The sequence below is a fragment of the Rhynchophorus ferrugineus genome, unplaced genomic scaffold, assembly GCF_030347505.1.
Source record: "Rhynchophorus ferrugineus isolate W39M unplaced genomic scaffold, kcgeb_rfMv2 rfM5, whole genome shotgun sequence".
Taxonomy (NCBI): Eukaryota; Metazoa; Arthropoda; class Insecta; order Coleoptera; family Curculionidae; genus Rhynchophorus; species Rhynchophorus ferrugineus.
Window position 1 is genome coordinate 9,551,203 of NW_027472584.1, and position 19,132 is coordinate 9,570,334.

The following is a 19,132-nucleotide window of genomic DNA, read 5'->3' on the forward strand; positions in this document are numbered from 1 at the left end:
ACAGATTTATATCATATCATATTAAAATTCACATGGTAATTAAATTTTTTTTACTAATGTATATTTTTAAATGAGGAATTTGAGTTAGTCTATAAAAATGGGACTTATTTAATAAACTTTGCCCAATGTTTTGATTTACTTTTAAAATACTTACTATATCTTGATAAAATGGGGTTTAAGAAAATGTATTTCTCAGTAAAATAATATATTATTATAAAAACACAATTGTATGTTATTACCTGCTAATTAAGATATGAAATCAGAAATTTAGCTGATAATCTTAATGTACTAATAAAATCCCAATTTTCATTATTATTACAAATGTTGTCACTGAACAACTGTTCACTAGCTTTTTGAATTGAGCCTTGTTCATTAACTTCTTGAATTGGATCTTGTTCACTAGCTTCAAGAACTGAATCTTGTACATTAGTTTCGTGAAATTGAGCTTGTTCATTTGGATCATATCGAAGTGTCTCCTTTGACTTCTTTTCCCTATCTTTGCTCATTAAAGACATATTGATCTGATGAAACATAGAAACTTGACAAAATGATTTCTTTTTCAAATGAAAAGTCTTTTTCATTGAATCAAACACCTTTTGTTCTGGACCTTAAATGTATATATACATAGATAATTGTCATATTGCTAATTTTAAGTAAACATTTTACCTATTTGTACTGTTTTTCTTATTTTATAATGTAACTTTAGAACTGGCAATTTTGAATTTACTTTCTGAATCAAAAGACGAGCACCAAGAACCATTTTTACTTGCAAATTAATATACTTCGCCAATATATACTTTAAACTACCAAATAGATTTGTACTCTTCAAAGCAAAAATATAATAGCACTCAACGACTGATAATTGATAACAATAACAAATTTACATCCTAAAGATATTTATCCTTTAAGTGCTTTAGTTATAATAAAAGTAAATACATATTTCTAGAAATATTTTTTATTACGTCTTAGAACATTGCATATATTCACATAAAAAACAATGACAGGTACAAAACGACGGAAAAATATTAACAAATAATTTTATACATATGCATCTGAAAAAGTATCTACATTTAAAATCACAGTATAATTTGTTGATTGTTAAAAATGTTCTACTTAATACGCCTTTTTTTTACAGAAGAATTTGAATTAGTCAATAAAAATGGGGCGTATCTCTCAGCTAATGGTCTATACACCCAATTGTATAGCATATACTATGTCTTTCTGACAAAGCCACTTGTTGGTGGAGGAGGCAAATTTTTTTTACTCGACATAGGATGTGTAGGGTCCATACCTACAGGTGTCCGAACTTTCAGTGCTGGTGAAGGTCGTTCTATAGTCATTGTCTGTTGTGGAATCTTATTATCAGTTTGAATATCCATTGATGAATAAATTTCTTTAAGAATCATTAATATGGTGTCTTCAGAATCCCAATAACATACATGACTAGTTAAAGCAAATATATAGTCATTGAAAAATTCAAAAGGAGCTTCTTGTAGAACATAATCTATCCTTCTTCCTTTATTCAACTGTCCCAGTGGAATATCAGTGGGTTCTTGAACTGGTTCTTGTTCACATTGATCCTCTTCTTCTAGTGTTGTCTCTAACTGAGTCTGAATGCTTTTATTCACTTCATTTTCTAATGCTGGTTGATCTTGCTTATGGAACATAGCAAGTTGATAAAATGAATTCCAAGTACTTTTCATCGAATCAAACACCTTTTGTTTTAAATCAGCGCCTACTCTTGCCATTGTCTCCTTTAACTCTACAATTTATACAAATAATATTGCCATTATTACTAATATTAAACACATATTTTACCTAAATGCATTCTTTTTCTTCCTTTATGATGTGGTATCAAAACTGGTTTTAGTACTGCTAATTTTGGATTTACCAAAGCTTCAATCCTATAAGCCACTGGATCATATGGATGAAAAATATTGAAAAATGCAGGACAAGTAGGTAATGAAAAGTGTTCACCTAATGTATCAAGACCTCTTACAGTAACAAACATACCTACAAATAAACACTATAATATCCCCATTTTCATGAGAAAAACTTACCTATAGGACTACCTAGTGCAAAAAATGCTTTGGGATTAAATGTAAGATGCGGATAAAGTATTTTAATTTGCCCAGCCCCAACGGAGCCCATCATATAACTTATCCTTCTACAAAATTTCTTTTCATTTGGGTTTTCATTAACTTCAGATATATCTAAAGATCACAAACAGGTACACATTTATAACTAGATATATAAAAGAGTATTTTACCTTCCTTAGGCAAATCATCACTAACACTTGTTTGTTCTTGAGGATGTTGATGAGATAGTAAATCAAATAAAATTAATGAACCTAAACTATGGCCGCTTAAAGACACCGCACCATTAAAAGTAGGATTTCTTTGTTTGAATAAACTATAAAGTCTATTCAATTCATCTCCTACTGTTGAAATAATTTTTTGACAAAAATGAGGACTTGTATAAAATAAAACATCCAAAATTGTGTCGTTAGTGAATGCTCTTAATCTTGGAATGCTTTCCAAAGTAATATTTTTAAGTTTATCATCTACACCAGTTTCTTCAGAGTGCAATTTTCCATGCCAGCTAACAGGTAAAACTTCAACTCTGTTGACAACTCCTTGTTCGCATGAGCTTTTATAATGAGATTGTACTAACTGTAATGCGATATTTCGAAATTCGTCAACTGCAATTTGTTTACTTTGGTTAGATAAAAAAATTAAGAAAAAACTGTAAGTAGTCTTACCAACTTCTTCTACCTTTCTGAACTTCAAGTCACAGACTGAACCAATTCCATGTACCATAAATAAAAGATGATCAACTGTAGCTGGCTCACCTTCGTCAATATCAAATTCATCCATTCCGCGCTTAACAACCATAGGTCTTGTTTGGTTCTGAGAAAATAAAAAGTAAACATTATAGGGTGTAAATAAAACATTAAAAATACCATACAGGAGTATTCGTCCAAGTATCAACATTTTGGTTTGCTGGAAAGAGAACCAAAGTCTCGGGACCGTGGAAAACAACCTTTTCTCCATTTCCTACATCAACTTCTTTGTGCCATTGGTTTGATTCAAAAGCTTGTTTAAATTCTTCTTCAAGTTTTGTAGCTATATTTTCTTCATATGGAACATATTTTCTGTCACCAGCGTTTTTGTGAAACCATGAGCAGCGACGCACTTCAGTAACATTGCCCTCCCAATAAACTGGAATTCTTTGGCGTCGTAAAATGTTTACATCAAAACGCCCCCCATCAGTAGCTAACACCTTATCCAGATCCAAGTCATCTAAAATATTTCGGTTATTTCTGAGTGGCTATATTATTAAACAACCAATTACTAACTTGACGTAAAAGCATGTTCAATGGCTAAAGAATCAACCATTGAAAATGGAATCCATGATGCTTTTCCATCCGATTCTTTATTGTAAAACCAATGATGATAGACTGGTCTGTATATTTTGCTTGTTTGGGGCTAAAATAATTTTGATTGTAACAAAAATTATTCACGTTTTAATTCAATTGACCTACATTATTTCCTACGGTAGCTTCATTCAAACTTGAACCAAAATTATCATTTTGGCCAAACATTTCACTAGGTGGAATGGCACTCATGACTGGTCCTACTTGTTCTTGCAAAATATTTTGTGAGTGTTGTGGAAACGGTATGTTAGGTTTAACTTGAGGAAAATATGGTGGATGTGGATTAATAGGTTTAAACTGATTATTAAGGGAGAATGTTGCTTCTTGGATAGATGAAGTAGAACTAGCAGGTGAAACAGAAGGCAACAACTGTGTTGGTTGCTGAGGCGGTAAAAAATTTGGTGGATTTGTTGGTAGAGCAGCTGGAGGTGGAGGGTTACTATTACTTGTAAGTCCAGGAATATGAGCGTAGGTAGGGCGTTTCAAACCAGTACGCCGAAAAGAGTTTACAGGACCTATAATATTCATCATTTTACATCATCATTATATTTGTCATTACACTAAATCAATTTACCAGTCGCTGGGGTCGGAACTTCCGTGAATTCCGAACTCTTCACTAGTGGCGTTGTGGCAATATTTATCAAAGGTACCGGAGGAGCGTCCACTACTTGTGATGTTATAAAATTATCTAAACCAGCAGGAGATGGCTGAGACTGATTTTCTTGATTTTCCTGATTCTGATTGGAATTACCACCAACTTTTAAGTAATTTGAAAATGATGATATTACGGAACTTAAATTTGAGCTGGATTGTTGATATTGGGGTCGTTGAGGTGACGTAAAATTAATATTTTCCGAATTGGATTCTTGAAAATAATTGGAAATCGAGGTCGGGCTATCAAATGACTGTATGGGCTGCAGAAAAGCTGATGTATCCGATGACGCTACACTATGATTATGTAGAATATCCTCTGAAATATGATGAAATAGACTTTTGTAATAGGTTATTAAAAACGCTTAAATGTTCAATATTTCCTAGCCTGATAATTTAACAAACAATGGTATCAGCAATGTGAAATTTCTTGGCAAACATCCGACCTAACCCATGATTTGTCATATCAATGCTACAAAAGCCCTATGCCTGTGAAGCTAGAGTTTCAGTTTCGTAAAACTTTTTCTATTAATTTAATAATGTATAGGGTACTATTCTTTGCCTTGTCAATTATTTATTGCAGTTGTATAGTAATAAACAGTGAGAGTGGTAATACAGAAATTATTGATAACTGCATAGAAAATATTACATTTTCAACAGGAAATATTACCTTATTAGTGGATAAAAACCCTGACAGTTTTAAACAAGTATTACAATTTGTTAATCAAGCTACAACGAAATTATCCCCTAATTTTTCATTAACATTTTTTAATGCATCTGGTAACTACATCATTTTATTACTAAATATGAGACTATTATATAATTACATTAATAATTTTAGGTGTTTTTACAAATTTGAAAAGTAATGTCGATACGTCATTTATAAATCAATATATCCAGTTTTTACTAAACGAATCAAAAAATGAAAATAATTACAATATTAAAGAATCATTAGTGTTTTTTGCATTATTAGAAACTACACAAATTATTCCTAAAAATAGTATTATAGTTGTTTTTGTTAATGCATTTAACAAGTCAGATATAAAATTAGCAAAATATATCTTAAATATTTTAAAAGAAAAAAAAATTCAAGTAAGTACCAACAATATAGTAGTACTTTGAGTTGTCCCTTACATTACAAAAACAATTTTTAGTTATATGCTGTTATTAATAATGAAGAGTCTACTGGGTATAAAATTTTAAAAGACCTTGTTTTAAATTCTGGTGGAAGACTTCTCAAAAATACAACATTTTCAAATTTTATTACTTATCCCAAAGAAATTCAAGGTAAGAAATGTATTTATGATAATTTATTCTAACCTTTTTTAATGAATATGTGATTTAAGGTAGTTTTTAAGTAAATACTTACTATTAATATAACTCGGAGTGTTAGCACATATAATGAGAAACGTTCGTTAAAATAACTGTGGACTTACAGGTTTAAATAAATTATTAATATTGATAAAGTAGACTTTGGTCAAAGTTGATCAGAGATGCGTCATTAACTGTAGTGATGTAAAACCTTAATGTCTATAGAAAAATGCTTGACCTTGGGGCAGATACATTCATACATTTCTCTCTCTTGTACAAAATAAACCATGTTTGTGTTATTTCAGATATGTTGTTTATTGTTGATTATTTGGATATTTGTTAGTATGACGCAATAATTAGTTAAAAATATTATAAATACGCATATGAAACAACTACGTGCCTTTTTAAAAATAGTTTTTACATCTTTAAACATTGAATCGTTTGGTGCATTACCAATAAACTATTTATGTATACTGCCAAAAACTGAAGATGCGTCACTATGGCATATTAGTTCCAAACTCAAAGTGTCAAAGTCTTAATAATCGGAAATCTTGATATTTAAATATCTGATTTAAGTTAAAAACTCCCATATCTTGTGACAACAAAACAATTGAAGGCAAAATAATTATTTCTTGAACATAATACAACAAAAAATTTAATACAATAATGTATAAGCAAAAAGTATAAAAAAACCAGATAAAAATCTGTACATTTTAGTAATAATAATAATTTATTGGCTATCTATTTACTACCAACGTAATTATTACTTTTTAAATTAATAACATTTTTTTGTTAAAAAATTGGATGCAGTTTTAACTTAATTAACTTCATTATATTATAATTATGAACATAAAGAACAACATTACTGCAAATTAGATATATTTTATTGGTGAAATTTATTGATTAATGAAATAATAAACTATGTAAATATTGGTATCAATCATTTACAAATTATTTACATTGGTATATATCAAAATACTGTATTGGCTATAGCTGTTTGGCTTTTTCAATTTTAGATACTAAACTATCTGACGTTATTAAATCCGATAGAAATAATAACTCCGCAAATACGTTATTGGATATTATCGAGAAGTTTAAAAACAATAAAAAATATGGAATGTACGAAATCGATAACACATCAAACGCCACAGGTAAAAGATACAGTGATCAAATAACACCACCTAGTTCTGGGAGATTACGTGATTTTAAAATAGGTAGATAATAAATTTTAATAACAGTACCTATTTATATTTTCAACTGAATCATATTTTAGAAAATATCATAAGTAACATTTTTGGGAACAAATTTGGAAATACAAATCCAGCAGAAACTATAACAATTGAGGTAGGGTTGGGTTCCGAACTTATAACATCGGCATTGAAGATATCGGAAGTATATTTTGAAGTCAGGAATACTGGAATCAGTGCACAAACAGTTTCTTTCTCCTGTACAGATGATAAACAAATTTTAAGCAGTCTATCAGAATACAGGTAATACATAGTAATTTATATCACCCATTACTCATGCATATATTGCTTTAGGAGAGATTTACAACCAGAAGAAATAACAACAGTGGTTTTGTATTTGAGTACAAAAGCTGGAATATATCAAGATGAAATTATATTTTGGGTAAAAACTCGTACTCAGAGTTATCAGAAGAAAGTACTAGTTGATGTGGGTACTCAAATTGTAGATCAAACAAGTCCTGAATTAACTTACAAGTATACTAGTGATTGTACAGGTTTAATTTTTTCAAAATGCTCAAAAGGTACATGGACAATGGAGATCAATGCAAAAGATTCTGAATCAGGTAGATATGTTATATTCTAAAACAATACATTTTTAAGCTATTATGTATTTACAGGATTAATGTCTGTAAATTCATTACCAAAAGGAATATATTTTCCTGAAATATATAGTGCTGGAACAACAGATACTGTTACTGGCTATTACAGTGATTCATGTTGTAAACCAGATATTCAAATATCAGCTGTTGATCGCATGAATAACAAAATTAGTTATACCCTTAATGCATACAGTAAGTGAAATAGATATTGAAGAAAACCATTAATAATATTTTTTAATATTATTTTAGATACTATTTGGAGCCCAGGAGCAATAGCAGCACTTGTGCTAGGAATTTTGTTGTTTCTAATTTTAATAGCCCTTATAATATATTTTGTTATTAAGAAAAGAAAGCAAAAAGAGTCATACAATTTGCCAAGGTATAAAGGCAGAGGTGGTATATGACAACTAATGCATGCTATTATTAATGAACAAAATACACTACATCTTTGGTCAACTTTATCAGTTACATCAAGCAATTCAAGAACATCCTCTTCTTAGTTATTAATTTATATATGTTATATCATTCAAATACATTTACGCAATATCTTATAAGTATTTTTATTACAACTATTAGAAACAGTGTTAGTATAAATAAAAATAAAAATCAACTAAATAATAAAGATGCATTACCAGGCTTAATGTTAATTACAGGTGGAGAAGGTTTTTCCATGGCAGGTAGTAAAACAGCATTTTGCGAAAAATCTTCGAATGTGCTACCAGTAACGGCTGGGTTAAAAAGGGTATTTTTTACAAATCTTTTATTATCCATCATTGAGTTCTTTTAAAAAGTTTTATAAGAACACTACATTTATGTAGCTCGAACAGATGTTCGTCATTAGACGTGGAATTTGTCAAAACTGACAACCAGACATTGACATCACAGAAAACAGAGACAGTTTTCTGCATTCTATGATTCGATATCTTAATTACAGGTTCCGTTATGCTGATTTCTCGAGTAAGATATGGTATATATATATATATATATATATATATATATATATATATATATATATATATATATATATATATATACATTTTTTTTATCACATATATAGTTAAAATATCAAAATCTTTGTCTAAAGCATAAATCCATAAAAATTACTGAAAAAAATTAATTAATTTAATGTGTTTAATAACTTTTAATGAAATATTAATAAATAAGAGACATTGACATATCCTAATTAAAGATTTCTTTATGCGGACGCTGGAGTAGAACATACTACATTCTACATCAGATGACAGAACTATCGTCTGTTTTATAAGTTGCCTAATATGAGCTAAAATACAAATATCAATATTCAACTTATATTAAAAAACAAAAAAGTAAAACATGTACATAACAAAATAAATGGATATAGACTTTATCTTATATATACTAATATAATTAAAAAAATTAAATATTTTTGTGAAGTACAATTCTATAAAACTTACTGCGTTAAATAATTTAATTATTAAGTTTTGAATATATAGGATTTAATAACTCTTGTTAGAATATTAAGATATAATAAATAACAAATGGGCTAATAATATTAAATGAGGAAATCAAAATGCATTTTGGACGACAGATTTCAGGTTTGTTAAATAGTATATAATTCAGAAACATAGAAATATCCTTATTGTTGACCTGAAAATTCAATATTAAAACAGGAATCATCTATGACAAACAAAATAGTAGTATATTAAGGTGAAGTGAATGGAAACAAACGTTTTTAAAAATCCAGCATAACAATTCGGTACTATTGACGTCCAATCTTTATGTATTATTATAAAATATTCCAGAAATAATATTGTATTAAATACATTGACATATTAAAAATTTGTCTAGACAACAGATGATTTACACCCACCTAATTAAACTAAACGCAAATACGTTTAATAACTATTAATTAAGGCCACTGAATATCACCTCTAATTTTTGTTTTCGAAGAATGCATGGACAAAATTGGATTCATTTCATTATTCTAGAAAACGTTTTATTAGTTAATTGAAGCGATTATATCGTTTATGAGGAGATGATAAAATCATATGATAAATATTGATTTTTAAATGTAACCCATAACATACGAATATGGTAATAATACTTCTATTATGAGGATAAGTAATAATAACGTGATGATCTCTAGTTTTGTATATATAGGGGTTTCCAATAAAGGCTAGTTGATATAGCTACAGGGTGGACTATTCGAGTCATTAATTTATTTGTTGATTTGTCTGTGTTTGTTGGGTTTGGGAATGGGTTTTGGAATGGTGATATTATTAACCAAATAAAAATTATAACAGTATTACAGTATATGTACTAATATAGGCAGGAAGATACAATTAATTTTGGATTTTAAACTTACGTGGGTTTTGTACTTACTAGATAGAACAAGACACGTAAAAAATCATTTAATTCCCAGAATTGTAAGATAATTTTTGGGAAAAGGTTACTTAAGTTGAGTTTTACTATTCATTTTTTTTATTAATCTCCTAGAACGAATCTGCCCGTTGGTCAATAAGTATTATTATATGATTTCAGTTATATAATGTAACTATCCTGACATGTAGTAGATCACTTCAGTAAGTGATCTACTGTACAACTTATATTTTAAATCTTATTCTACATACTACTCTAACTTATTTTAAAGTCTATCCTAACTTCTAAAAACTATTCTAGCTTATTCTCGAGATTATTAAATCTCATTTAATGTGTCTATTAATCAGTTTGTATGGCAGTTTGCGTTTGAGTTTATGAACTTCACTGTCTTCGTGCACATTTAACTGTTTGGCGAGTACATTCGGATGCACTAAGAGTCTTTCAGAGTACTTCGCACTAACACTCCGAATCACACTCGTTATGGGTTCTATGGGGATATCACGCTGAATCAGTTTGTTGGACACGTAATATGGGGTACTATTCATAATAGAAAAGAGTGCCTAATATTTTCCAAAACCGCTTTACTCATATCTCTCAAATATGTATATTCATGACTGGTCACATATATCATCGATTTAGTAATAATATAACATTTGATTTTTACTAGTTAGAATTTAACTTGGGTAATAAATTATATTGTGTTTTTTGGTTTCATATGTGACAACACGTTGTGCATCAGTAAGATTTAATTTTTCTAATTATTTTCACTGAAGTTATAAGGCTTTATTGATTGATTTCAGACTTTTCCATTATATTTTGTAAACACATGCTTGCAAAATGCATTTTCGCAATTGCCTTAAATAAAATGAATTAGTAAGTAAAACAATTTTTTTCAAAGTTATTTATGGAAGTTATATTTGTGTGACCAATTATATTAATTAATAAAAATATTTAAAGTATCCAAAAAAATTAAAATGATTAATTATATTTTTTGAAGAATTCGGCACTTACTAGTGTTCAATGAATTAAATATTCCATGGAATAACCTGTACAGAATAGTTTCCCAGTTTTGGTGCCTCCAACTTAACTTAACTAGGTTAATTTACAGTAACTTGAACCCAACTTTGGTGACCTTGAATCCTGCACTGTGATACTTATGCCAGGAACCCACGAGCTACAGGGTGTTTTTCAAAAAATGTGTTTCCTAATTCCAATAGCTCATGGCTAGGGGATTTTGAGTAACTTCAATTCACTTTTGGGGATCTTTAAGCTCAACTGCGATGTATCTGTTCATATTCTACTTAACCATGTCAAGACTTTATTAGAATTAATTTAAAAGAGAACAGCCTTATGATTTCCCGACTACTGCCGGAAAACTGCGAACTTTACGGAAAAGAGTAACTTGAACATTGTTCTTCTGTATTATTTAGATATTTAGCTATTTAGATAAATGCACTCACATATACAGAGTACTTGATTAATAGCGTATAAGAACTTCACATATACTCATCACATCACTTCACTCACATTACTTCGAATATTTTTTTTTATTATTCTCATAGCATTCCACAATTTGCCCAATGGGTAATTAGTATTTCATGAGATTTATATTACACAATAACATGTAGAAGATCGCTTCAATAAGTGGTCTCCTGTACAAACTTATAAATTAGTATTATACTTATTTTAATTACTATTCTATGTTATACTTCGAATATGACAACGAAATCGATGTCGAAATGTTTCAGTACCTCTCACCCTAATTTCGATATTGTGTCTAGTGTGAGACGCGCGGTACGAGGGCGCGCGTTATCCTGGAGAATAATGGCACTTCGAACTGGAATGCTCCTCCGTTTCGAGCGATAAACGGGTTTCACGTGTGTTTTCAGAAGGTTAGAATAGTATGCAGCATTAATGTTACGTTAGGTGTGCAGGAAATCGACGTATAGCACGCCCCGCCGGTCCCAGAACACCGTACACAGAACCTTACCCGCGGACCTGGTTGTCTTCGCTTTGACTGGCGCCCCTTCCTCCTTCTTCCATCACTCTTTAGACGATATCTTGCTTTCAGGAGTGTAATAGTGTACCCATGTCTCGCCTGTAGTGAAGATTCACGTTAACCGTCCCCCTCCGCCTCGTATCGCGTCAGCAAGCGACGATAAACTTTCAACCGCGTAAATTTTTGCTCGAAGTTCAACAGTTTAGAAACTCATCGCGCCGTTATTTTGCGATATTGAAGGTGTTCGTGGATGATAGACTCTACACTACCAATACTGATGCCGATTTCAGCCGAAATGTCTCGAATATTCAATTCTACGGTCTTCCAAAATTAGTTGTTCTACGTGGCGAATGTTGTCTGGTGTGATGCTGGTTCACGGTAGACGATCATGCGGCTCATTCTCAACGGTTTCGCGGCCAACCTTGAATGCTTTGGCCTATTTAAACACGGCAGCCCTACTCAAGCACTCACTACCGAACTGATTTCGCAAACGCAGACACTACGGCGGTCGGCACTTGACGTTCACTCATGGTCGTAGCACGCGTGTGAAACATGCGCTCCCGTTGAAAACTATGCCATATTGCTCGCAAGGGACCTAGCTATCATATACACAAGCCACGGCCTTCAAAACACACATGCGCGCCATCTGCAGTGTTTCTCTCCATCATATTTGAACCACCCTCGTAAATGTCAGATTTCAGACGCTAAGATATAACGTAGTGCAGATGATACAAGGCTATTATCATTTTTAAAATATCCATTGATATTTTAGAAAGGAGAATATGGATACTATTTAAACATTAAATAAAGAAATCCAGTGACAGGTACAACATACACATTATTTTAATTATTTATTTTTTGTTCAAATGCACGGTTTGACTATTTTATTCAATTCGTAATGTCAGACGAAGATTTACAAACCCTTTCCTGTATAAATTGTGAGAAAGGAAAGGACGGAGATCATTGCTCGGACTAGTTAATTTTATATGTGCTTATATTTTCCAACGTTAGTATAAGAGAGACGGAGATGTATATATTCCTTCACGTACTAACTTTAAAAAATAAAAAAATAATTAGTGAATACTATTAACATGCAATTAATAATTACATTTTAAACGAAGTAATGGAATAATACCCCACATATGTTTATCGTATTTTAATCTGTTAATTGATATTTTCAAATAATATACTATAATAAATATAGACAATACAGTAGAACTTAAACAAAACCTAAAAACTAAAGATGTACAATAAGCATTAATAGTAAATAAAAATTAAACATATACCTAATCTTAGAAAATAGACTAATACATGACATAATTAAAAATGATCACATAATAACTACTAGAGTTTTTAAAAATAAAGTAAATGCTTTATTTATTATTGAACGGAAATATTTTTTAACAAAAATCAAGAGAGTAATCGAAGTATTACCGTTATTGTCGTAAAAACAGTCAAAACTATTTTACTATTTATTATTCACAATCTTAATCTTTTTACCCTATTACATTAACAATCTTGAAAAATATCTTTCCAAAATGCTGCTATATTAATATACAATATATTGTTATTTACAAGCAAACTACCAAGAAAATCATAAAACTATATATTATTTATAAATCTATGTAAGCATAAGTTGAGTACATTTTCGTCAAGGTCGCGACTAGGACGACAGAGACAGAACGTTAAAAATAAGTCGAACAAAACTAGTGGAACTAAAGATAGTAACTCAAAGTACATGACTAAAACAATCGATAGTAAGTAGTAACAAAATCAGTCGGACCGAAAATAGCGACTTAAAACAGTCGACTGAAACAGTCACTGGTAAAAAGTAGTAAAATCAGTCGAACCAAAAATAACGACTGAAACAGTCGATAGTCAAAAGTAGTTAATTACTAAATAATCGATTTCAGTCGATAGTTTCCAACACTAGTTATCATCATATACTGGTAGTTCGCGTCATATACAAGAATATATTCAAGATGCTATGATATACAATCTAAATAATGGAATTAAAATGTTGTGGTTGCCAGGTCAAACATTAATACATCGCCATGATATCACTGCACGTGTGTTCAAACAAAATTTAAAATCGTTGATAATCTTGATTACCCATTCATCGGAATGAAAAGTGATGTGTGAACAGGACAACGTCTGTCGGCTTTGCTGGTAATGTTGTAAAAGAAATCAGTAGTGATGGAAAATCTTCTGAATGATATAATTTTACGACTTTTAAACAAGAGTATTTTTTGATCGCAAATTTGGAGAATTTCAAGGTTCTAACATATTCGTACGCCCTGTATATACTTTACCACGTGTAACCCTCAATAAAAATTATTTCCAAAGATTCTTAGAAATGTAATTGAGTGATAAACTCGCGAAACTAGAACATACATTTAATGGACCGTGTCGTAGATAAGCAACAAATTTGCTATTCGCTAAATTATTTTATTACATAATTGTGTTTCACAAAACCGAATTTCTTTGTTACTTATTTGATAACAACAACATATTCTGTAATAAGTCATGCGTTAATTGTTTAATATACAAGTATTTCAAACCTTTTTTTTTTCGTTTTTCAAGTAATCAGTCCTCCATATAATTAATTTCATATTTCAGTAAAAACTAATTACTTAAGAATGTTTCCTTTTGATAATAAAAATTATTGCGAAATACAAAAATTATTGTTATGTTTAATTTAGGTTGAATTCGTTATAAAGAAAATATTTCAGAGCTTTATTACTCAGCAAAAATATTAATTACATATTTTTAATAAATCTTTGATTAAATAAATTCTGTAATAACAAAATATCTAACATACTTTTTTATTTTTCAAGTGTTTTTTTGGTTACTGTTCCGAATCATGGACTTTAATAACATTTAATATTTGGTAATTAGGCTTACCCACTTAACCAGTCGGAACTTGGAGACATTCAAAAAGACAAATGGTCTTTGACAGCATAGTTATTTACGTGATTGAGATAATTTATTCATTTGAAAATTTTATACTCTTAACTATAAACATATTCATGTATTCAAATCATTGAATATTGAACAAGTGAACCATTTAACCAAGTGCCTCCAATAACCAATAAATGAATATTAGAATAATACCTACAATTTGTATAAAGATTTTTTGATGTTTCTTTTTTGTAATTTGAAAAGTTATTGAGAGAAATGGGTGTTATGTAATAAGTAACCAAAATAATTCTCCATTATCAGCTACAACGTGTCTTCTTCATACAGGCAACTTGAAATACATTCTGGTCGTTTAGGCATTGAGCCATCAATTGGAATAAATGGAGTCTGAAGGAGAAGATTTATGAGATCCTATAAAGGTGCCTCCTAAATTTCCTTAGCGACTTTTTGAATATATGTTCCAACCGAATGTTGCTGCAAGAAGATACTTAAGTTTCAATACTTGACTAGTTGCATCAACTGTGGTCGGTAATGTTTCTCATTGATAGTTTTGTTAGGCTAGAGCACAGTATTAATTTGTTGTCTGAATATTCCAGTTTGTCAGTTGAATTTAATCGCTACGGTTTTGGATTGTTGCAGTTGTGATTCGCCATCATTAGTTGATAAAAAATTGCAGGCATCTCTTGACATGAATTTATACGGAACTCAGTTCCCTTATTTCTGCACCATACCCATAGTCTTGATCATATGGTAAATATCATTGGCGAAGAGAAATGGTGGGCACAATCCAAAGTTTACTGACAGAGATCGACGAGTATTGAAAAGGGTTGTGACCACACAATATAAAACTATCGCGACAAAAATGAAAGCTGATCTCAACACTTACTTGAGTAATACTGTTTCGACAGAAACAGTACGGCGACAGTTCCACAAAGAGAGATTATTAAAAATACATTTATTTTAAAATTAAAAGTGGGATTAAGATTTTATTAGATATAAAAACACAAAATTTTAAAATTCGCCATGTTAACTCAAACACCAATCAGAAGCCCTACGAAACATTGGCGACACTTACCGTTTCCTGCGTGGCGTCTCGGACCGGTTTTTCCGTCGTCTAGGCGCGCTATCATGTACCTATTGCTTATTAGTCGTCGATATATAACTATATCGTCGTCTTACGCACACTTTTTTTTATCAAAAGTGAAACTTATAAAATAAACTGTGTCTATGTTTGTTTTATCTGCTTCGTACCAATAAAATAATAAGAACGGTGACCTTCAGATACCCATAGTCAGTCAAGAAATCAAGAGAATTGCAAGGGGGCATGAGGAAAGACTCCATTCTCATACGAATATTGAAATATTGCATCTTTTGGATACCACCAGAACAGGACACAGGCTCAAAAGTATCAAACCATCTGATCTTGTGTAGTGAGGTGCATATATTAAAAATTTCAGCAGTGACATATATAAACATTATTTCACCAGAGACTGAGATAGGGCTGATGGGTCCTCCTAGTTATATACCTAGATTTAAGTTATCATAAAGACAAATTGTAGGTTAGACGGAAACGACTAGTAACAATATATTAATTAAATAGTAAAAACCTTATTAGGAAACTTACTGTTTCCTAACCACCATTTCTGCCAATTCAATATTTTTTACTATCAGTATAATACTTGCCAAGAATATTAAGAAATGTAAGTAATAACTCCAAAGAGCACCCAATAATAGCGCAATCACCACATGGAAACTGTGAGAATAGTATTATTGAAACCAAATGTATATTTGCTAAGATAAGTCAAAATTGTATCAATGGTAAACACACTAAAAAATGTTATGATAATAATTTAAAGATACAGATGCAAATGTATTTGACAGGAATTCCAAATTATTCATTTTACATAGTTGATCGTAAGTACAACATAAAAAAGGTTTAATTATATAAACATTTTTAGTTTTAAATTATGTACAATTAATGATTGATGTTTGATTTTGTTAAAGTTTTAGTAGCTCTGTTAAACGAAAAGCTGCATCCAGTATTGTATCAAATTAATTTGTAATATTTGTATGCGCAAATCGTAATTTTAAATTTCATGTTAATAATAGCTTTACACGTTTCGCTACTTAAGATCGACACCGCAATAATTCCATGGCTGGATAACGTCACGTAACTAGCTCTCCACTTCGACCGACGATTCGGTTGGCATTCCCAACCAGAATGGTTCGGGGATAGCAAACCTGCTATCTTCTATGATCTGCCCTTCTAGCAGACTTCCCATCTCCATCAAATGCTTATTTTACAAGACACAAACAACAACTCAGCTCAAGTTCTTCTGAAAATGCGCTTGTTCGCGAGCTGGTCGACATGCTGGGAGCTTAGCATCGCGTCACCGCTAACCTCCCTTCCCATTTTCCAGACTGAAACGATCTCATCCATCGCTGTAGTCATAACTTTTGCCCCCATACGACAGTATCCAGTCGGGTGTTAACTCAAGTTCGAGAATTAATAAAATCGCCGGGTCCTCGTGCCCAATAACGGCTGCCGGATCAGCGGGTGCCATAACCCCAAATTTAATGCAAGTAGCTGTAGCGATCCACAGGGGTCAACTGTGAGGCGGTTTCGGTTAAGTGTATTGGTAAGGCCAGAGGCAGTCCCATATAACCCGGTCCAACTTGTCTCCGCGACCAGGTATGCGTCATGCATTCGACCGCCTGATTTTAGACCAGAACAAAAAAATAGCTTTACAATCTTACAAGCATGTGCAACTGAAATACTTTATAGAGTACTTTACAAAATCTGTGTTTAAACATGGTTCTCCTATAATTTTTTAGGGTAAATGATGTGGCTCGGTGAATGGAGATAAAACGAAATGAAACACTGGTGTTTACATTATGTGACCGTTATTTATTGACAATATAAAAAAATGTGAAAAATACGAATAATAAAACGAATGGCAGCGGTGTTACCTGGTGACGAGGCTTGGGCAGTCGATGGTGGCACGCCTAAACCAAACGAGGGTTGAGCACTTAATGAATCGAAATACCCTTCAATAACATCCCAGATAAACGTCTCGGGGTTGCCGCCAGCTATTCGTTATCGGGTTCTAGTCGGCGCTGCTGGCACCCCGCCAGTGTTCGACATCTGGGATTATATTTCTGGGTATTTTGTAGACCGTTATTCCACGATGTAAAAATCGACATGCCTCAGGGTCGCTACAATTTCTTAGATTGGGTCTCCGCTTAGTTTCTTTACTTTACTTGACTTCAGTGACAATATTTGAGTTCATACATTATTTGTACGTAAGTATTGTTCGAAATCGAATCAGGCTGTAAAAACTTGATAAAATCACATTGTTAAATCAAAACAATACCTGTTAAATCAATTACGCCTAACCTGGTGAAGTATAACCCATCGAACTATTTGATGCCCAAGAAACTAGATATTTGATATTTGCTTTTCGTAATCTGATCATGATGGGATTTGATTTGTTGAGAGCTTGGATTTAATTAATATTTTTCTTTGTATTTTGAGAATACATGGAGTTCAGTTAGAAGCCGATTTTTCGCTGTCTAGTTGGTATTCGAATATTGCAAACACATAAACTGATTTCATGCACACTTGTCAGACTAAACCAGACACATTATAAATTAAATATAATTTTCTAAATTATTTGTTAACTAAAAAAAGAACAACATTATTAGGGACTTATATACATAATAAATAAAACAAATGCGACCTAACCTCAAATGTTCTCAACAGTGTTATTTACACCATCGATATGCATTAGAATATCTAATTATACATACAAACCGTCCAGTGCGACCCAAACAACTATATCACGCGCAGATTTGGTGCATTTTAGGGCGTATTTAAAATTTCTCTATTTCAAACGACAATTTTTTTTTCAATTTTCATTTTTTTGAAGAAATAACTTTTATTTCGGGTGAAGTAAATATGTAGAATTGTCATAGTATATTAGTCAAGTAGTTTTTCAAAAACAGTCATCAAACCTATTGGCGGATGATTTGGTACAAGAATGAGACAACAGATAAAAATGTAGCGACCTTGAGGCTGTCGAATTTTACATCGTGGAATAACGGTTTACAAAATACCCAGAAATATAATCCCAGATGTTGAACACGGGCGGGGTGTCAGCAGCGCCAGCTAGAACCCGATAACGAATAGCTGGCAACTCCGAGACGTTTATCTGGGATGTTGTTGAAGGAGATTTCCATTCATTCAGTACTCGACCATCGTTTGGTTTAGACGTGCCACCATCGACTGCCCAAGCCTTGTCTCCAGGTAACACCGCTACCATCCGTTTAATCTATTTTGTATTTTCCACATTTTTATATTACTTCGATAAATAACGGTCACATAATGTAAACATCACTGTTTACAAACATTTGGTTTTACCTCCATTCACCGAGCCATATCAATTTACCCTAAAGTGGTGACCCGTGATCTTTCGCAAAATTGGGTTTGGACTCGTGAATGGAGGGTACGTGCAACACGGTGTATTTTACGTCGCCGTTATATTTTTTGTTTCAACATTTTCAATATTTTTAAAAATATTTTTCTTCGATTTTATTTTTGTTGGTTCAGCAT

General features: G+C 31.6%; 2 protein-coding genes across 2 annotated transcripts; one reads left to right on the top strand and one right to left on the bottom strand.

Annotated features, from left to right (window-relative positions):
• Nucleotides 1-939: 939 nt before the first annotated feature.
• PAPLA1 (Phosphatidic Acid Phospholipase A1) lies at nt 940-8,114 on the bottom strand. The gene is made up of 10 exons (XM_076405460.1): nt 7,877-8,114; nt 4,011-4,406; nt 3,545-3,951; nt 3,359-3,488; nt 2,968-3,302; nt 2,762-2,909; nt 2,270-2,701; nt 2,061-2,213; nt 1,819-2,013; nt 940-1,762 (listed from the first exon to the last, which is right to left on the bottom strand). The coding sequence occupies exons 1-10, from the start codon at nt 8,016-8,018 to the stop codon at nt 1,212-1,214; spliced, it is 2,889 nt and encodes a 962-aa protein (XP_076261575.1). The 5' UTR covers nt 8,019-8,114; the 3' UTR covers nt 940-1,211.
• On the top strand, nt 4,587-7,793 carry LOC143197215 (uncharacterized). The gene is made up of 8 exons (XM_076405461.1): nt 4,587-4,867; nt 4,929-5,179; nt 5,242-5,374; nt 6,415-6,612; nt 6,672-6,888; nt 6,940-7,208; nt 7,263-7,436; nt 7,494-7,793. Exons 1-8 carry the CDS (start codon nt 4,627-4,629, stop codon nt 7,646-7,648), a joined length of 1,638 nt encoding a protein of 545 aa, XP_076261576.1. The 5' UTR covers nt 4,587-4,626; the 3' UTR covers nt 7,649-7,793.
• Nucleotides 8,115-19,132: the final 11,018 nt, after the last annotated feature.

Coding starts and splice junctions, on each gene's coding strand:
- LOC143197215 (XM_076405461.1), top strand. CDS start 4,627: ATGTATAGGGTACTATTCTTTGCCTTGTCAATTATTTATTGCAGTTGT. Junction 4,868..4,928: donor AACATTTTTTAATGCATCTG/GTAACTACATCA, acceptor TAATAATTTTAG/GTGTTTTTACAAATTTGAAA. Junction 6,613..6,671: donor ATTACGTGATTTTAAAATAG/GTAGATAATAAA, acceptor ATCATATTTTAG/AAAATATCATAAGTAACATT.
- PAPLA1 (XM_076405460.1), bottom strand. CDS start 8,018: ATGATGGATAATAAAAGATTTGTAAAAAATACCCTTTTTAACCCAGCC. Junction 3,303..3,358: donor TGAACATGCTTTTACGTCAA/GTTAGTAATTGG, acceptor GAAATATTTTAG/ATGACTTGGATCTGGATAAG. Junction 1,763..1,818: donor AAGAAAAAGAATGCATTTAG/GTAAAATATGTG, acceptor TATAAATTGTAG/AGTTAAAGGAGACAATGGCA.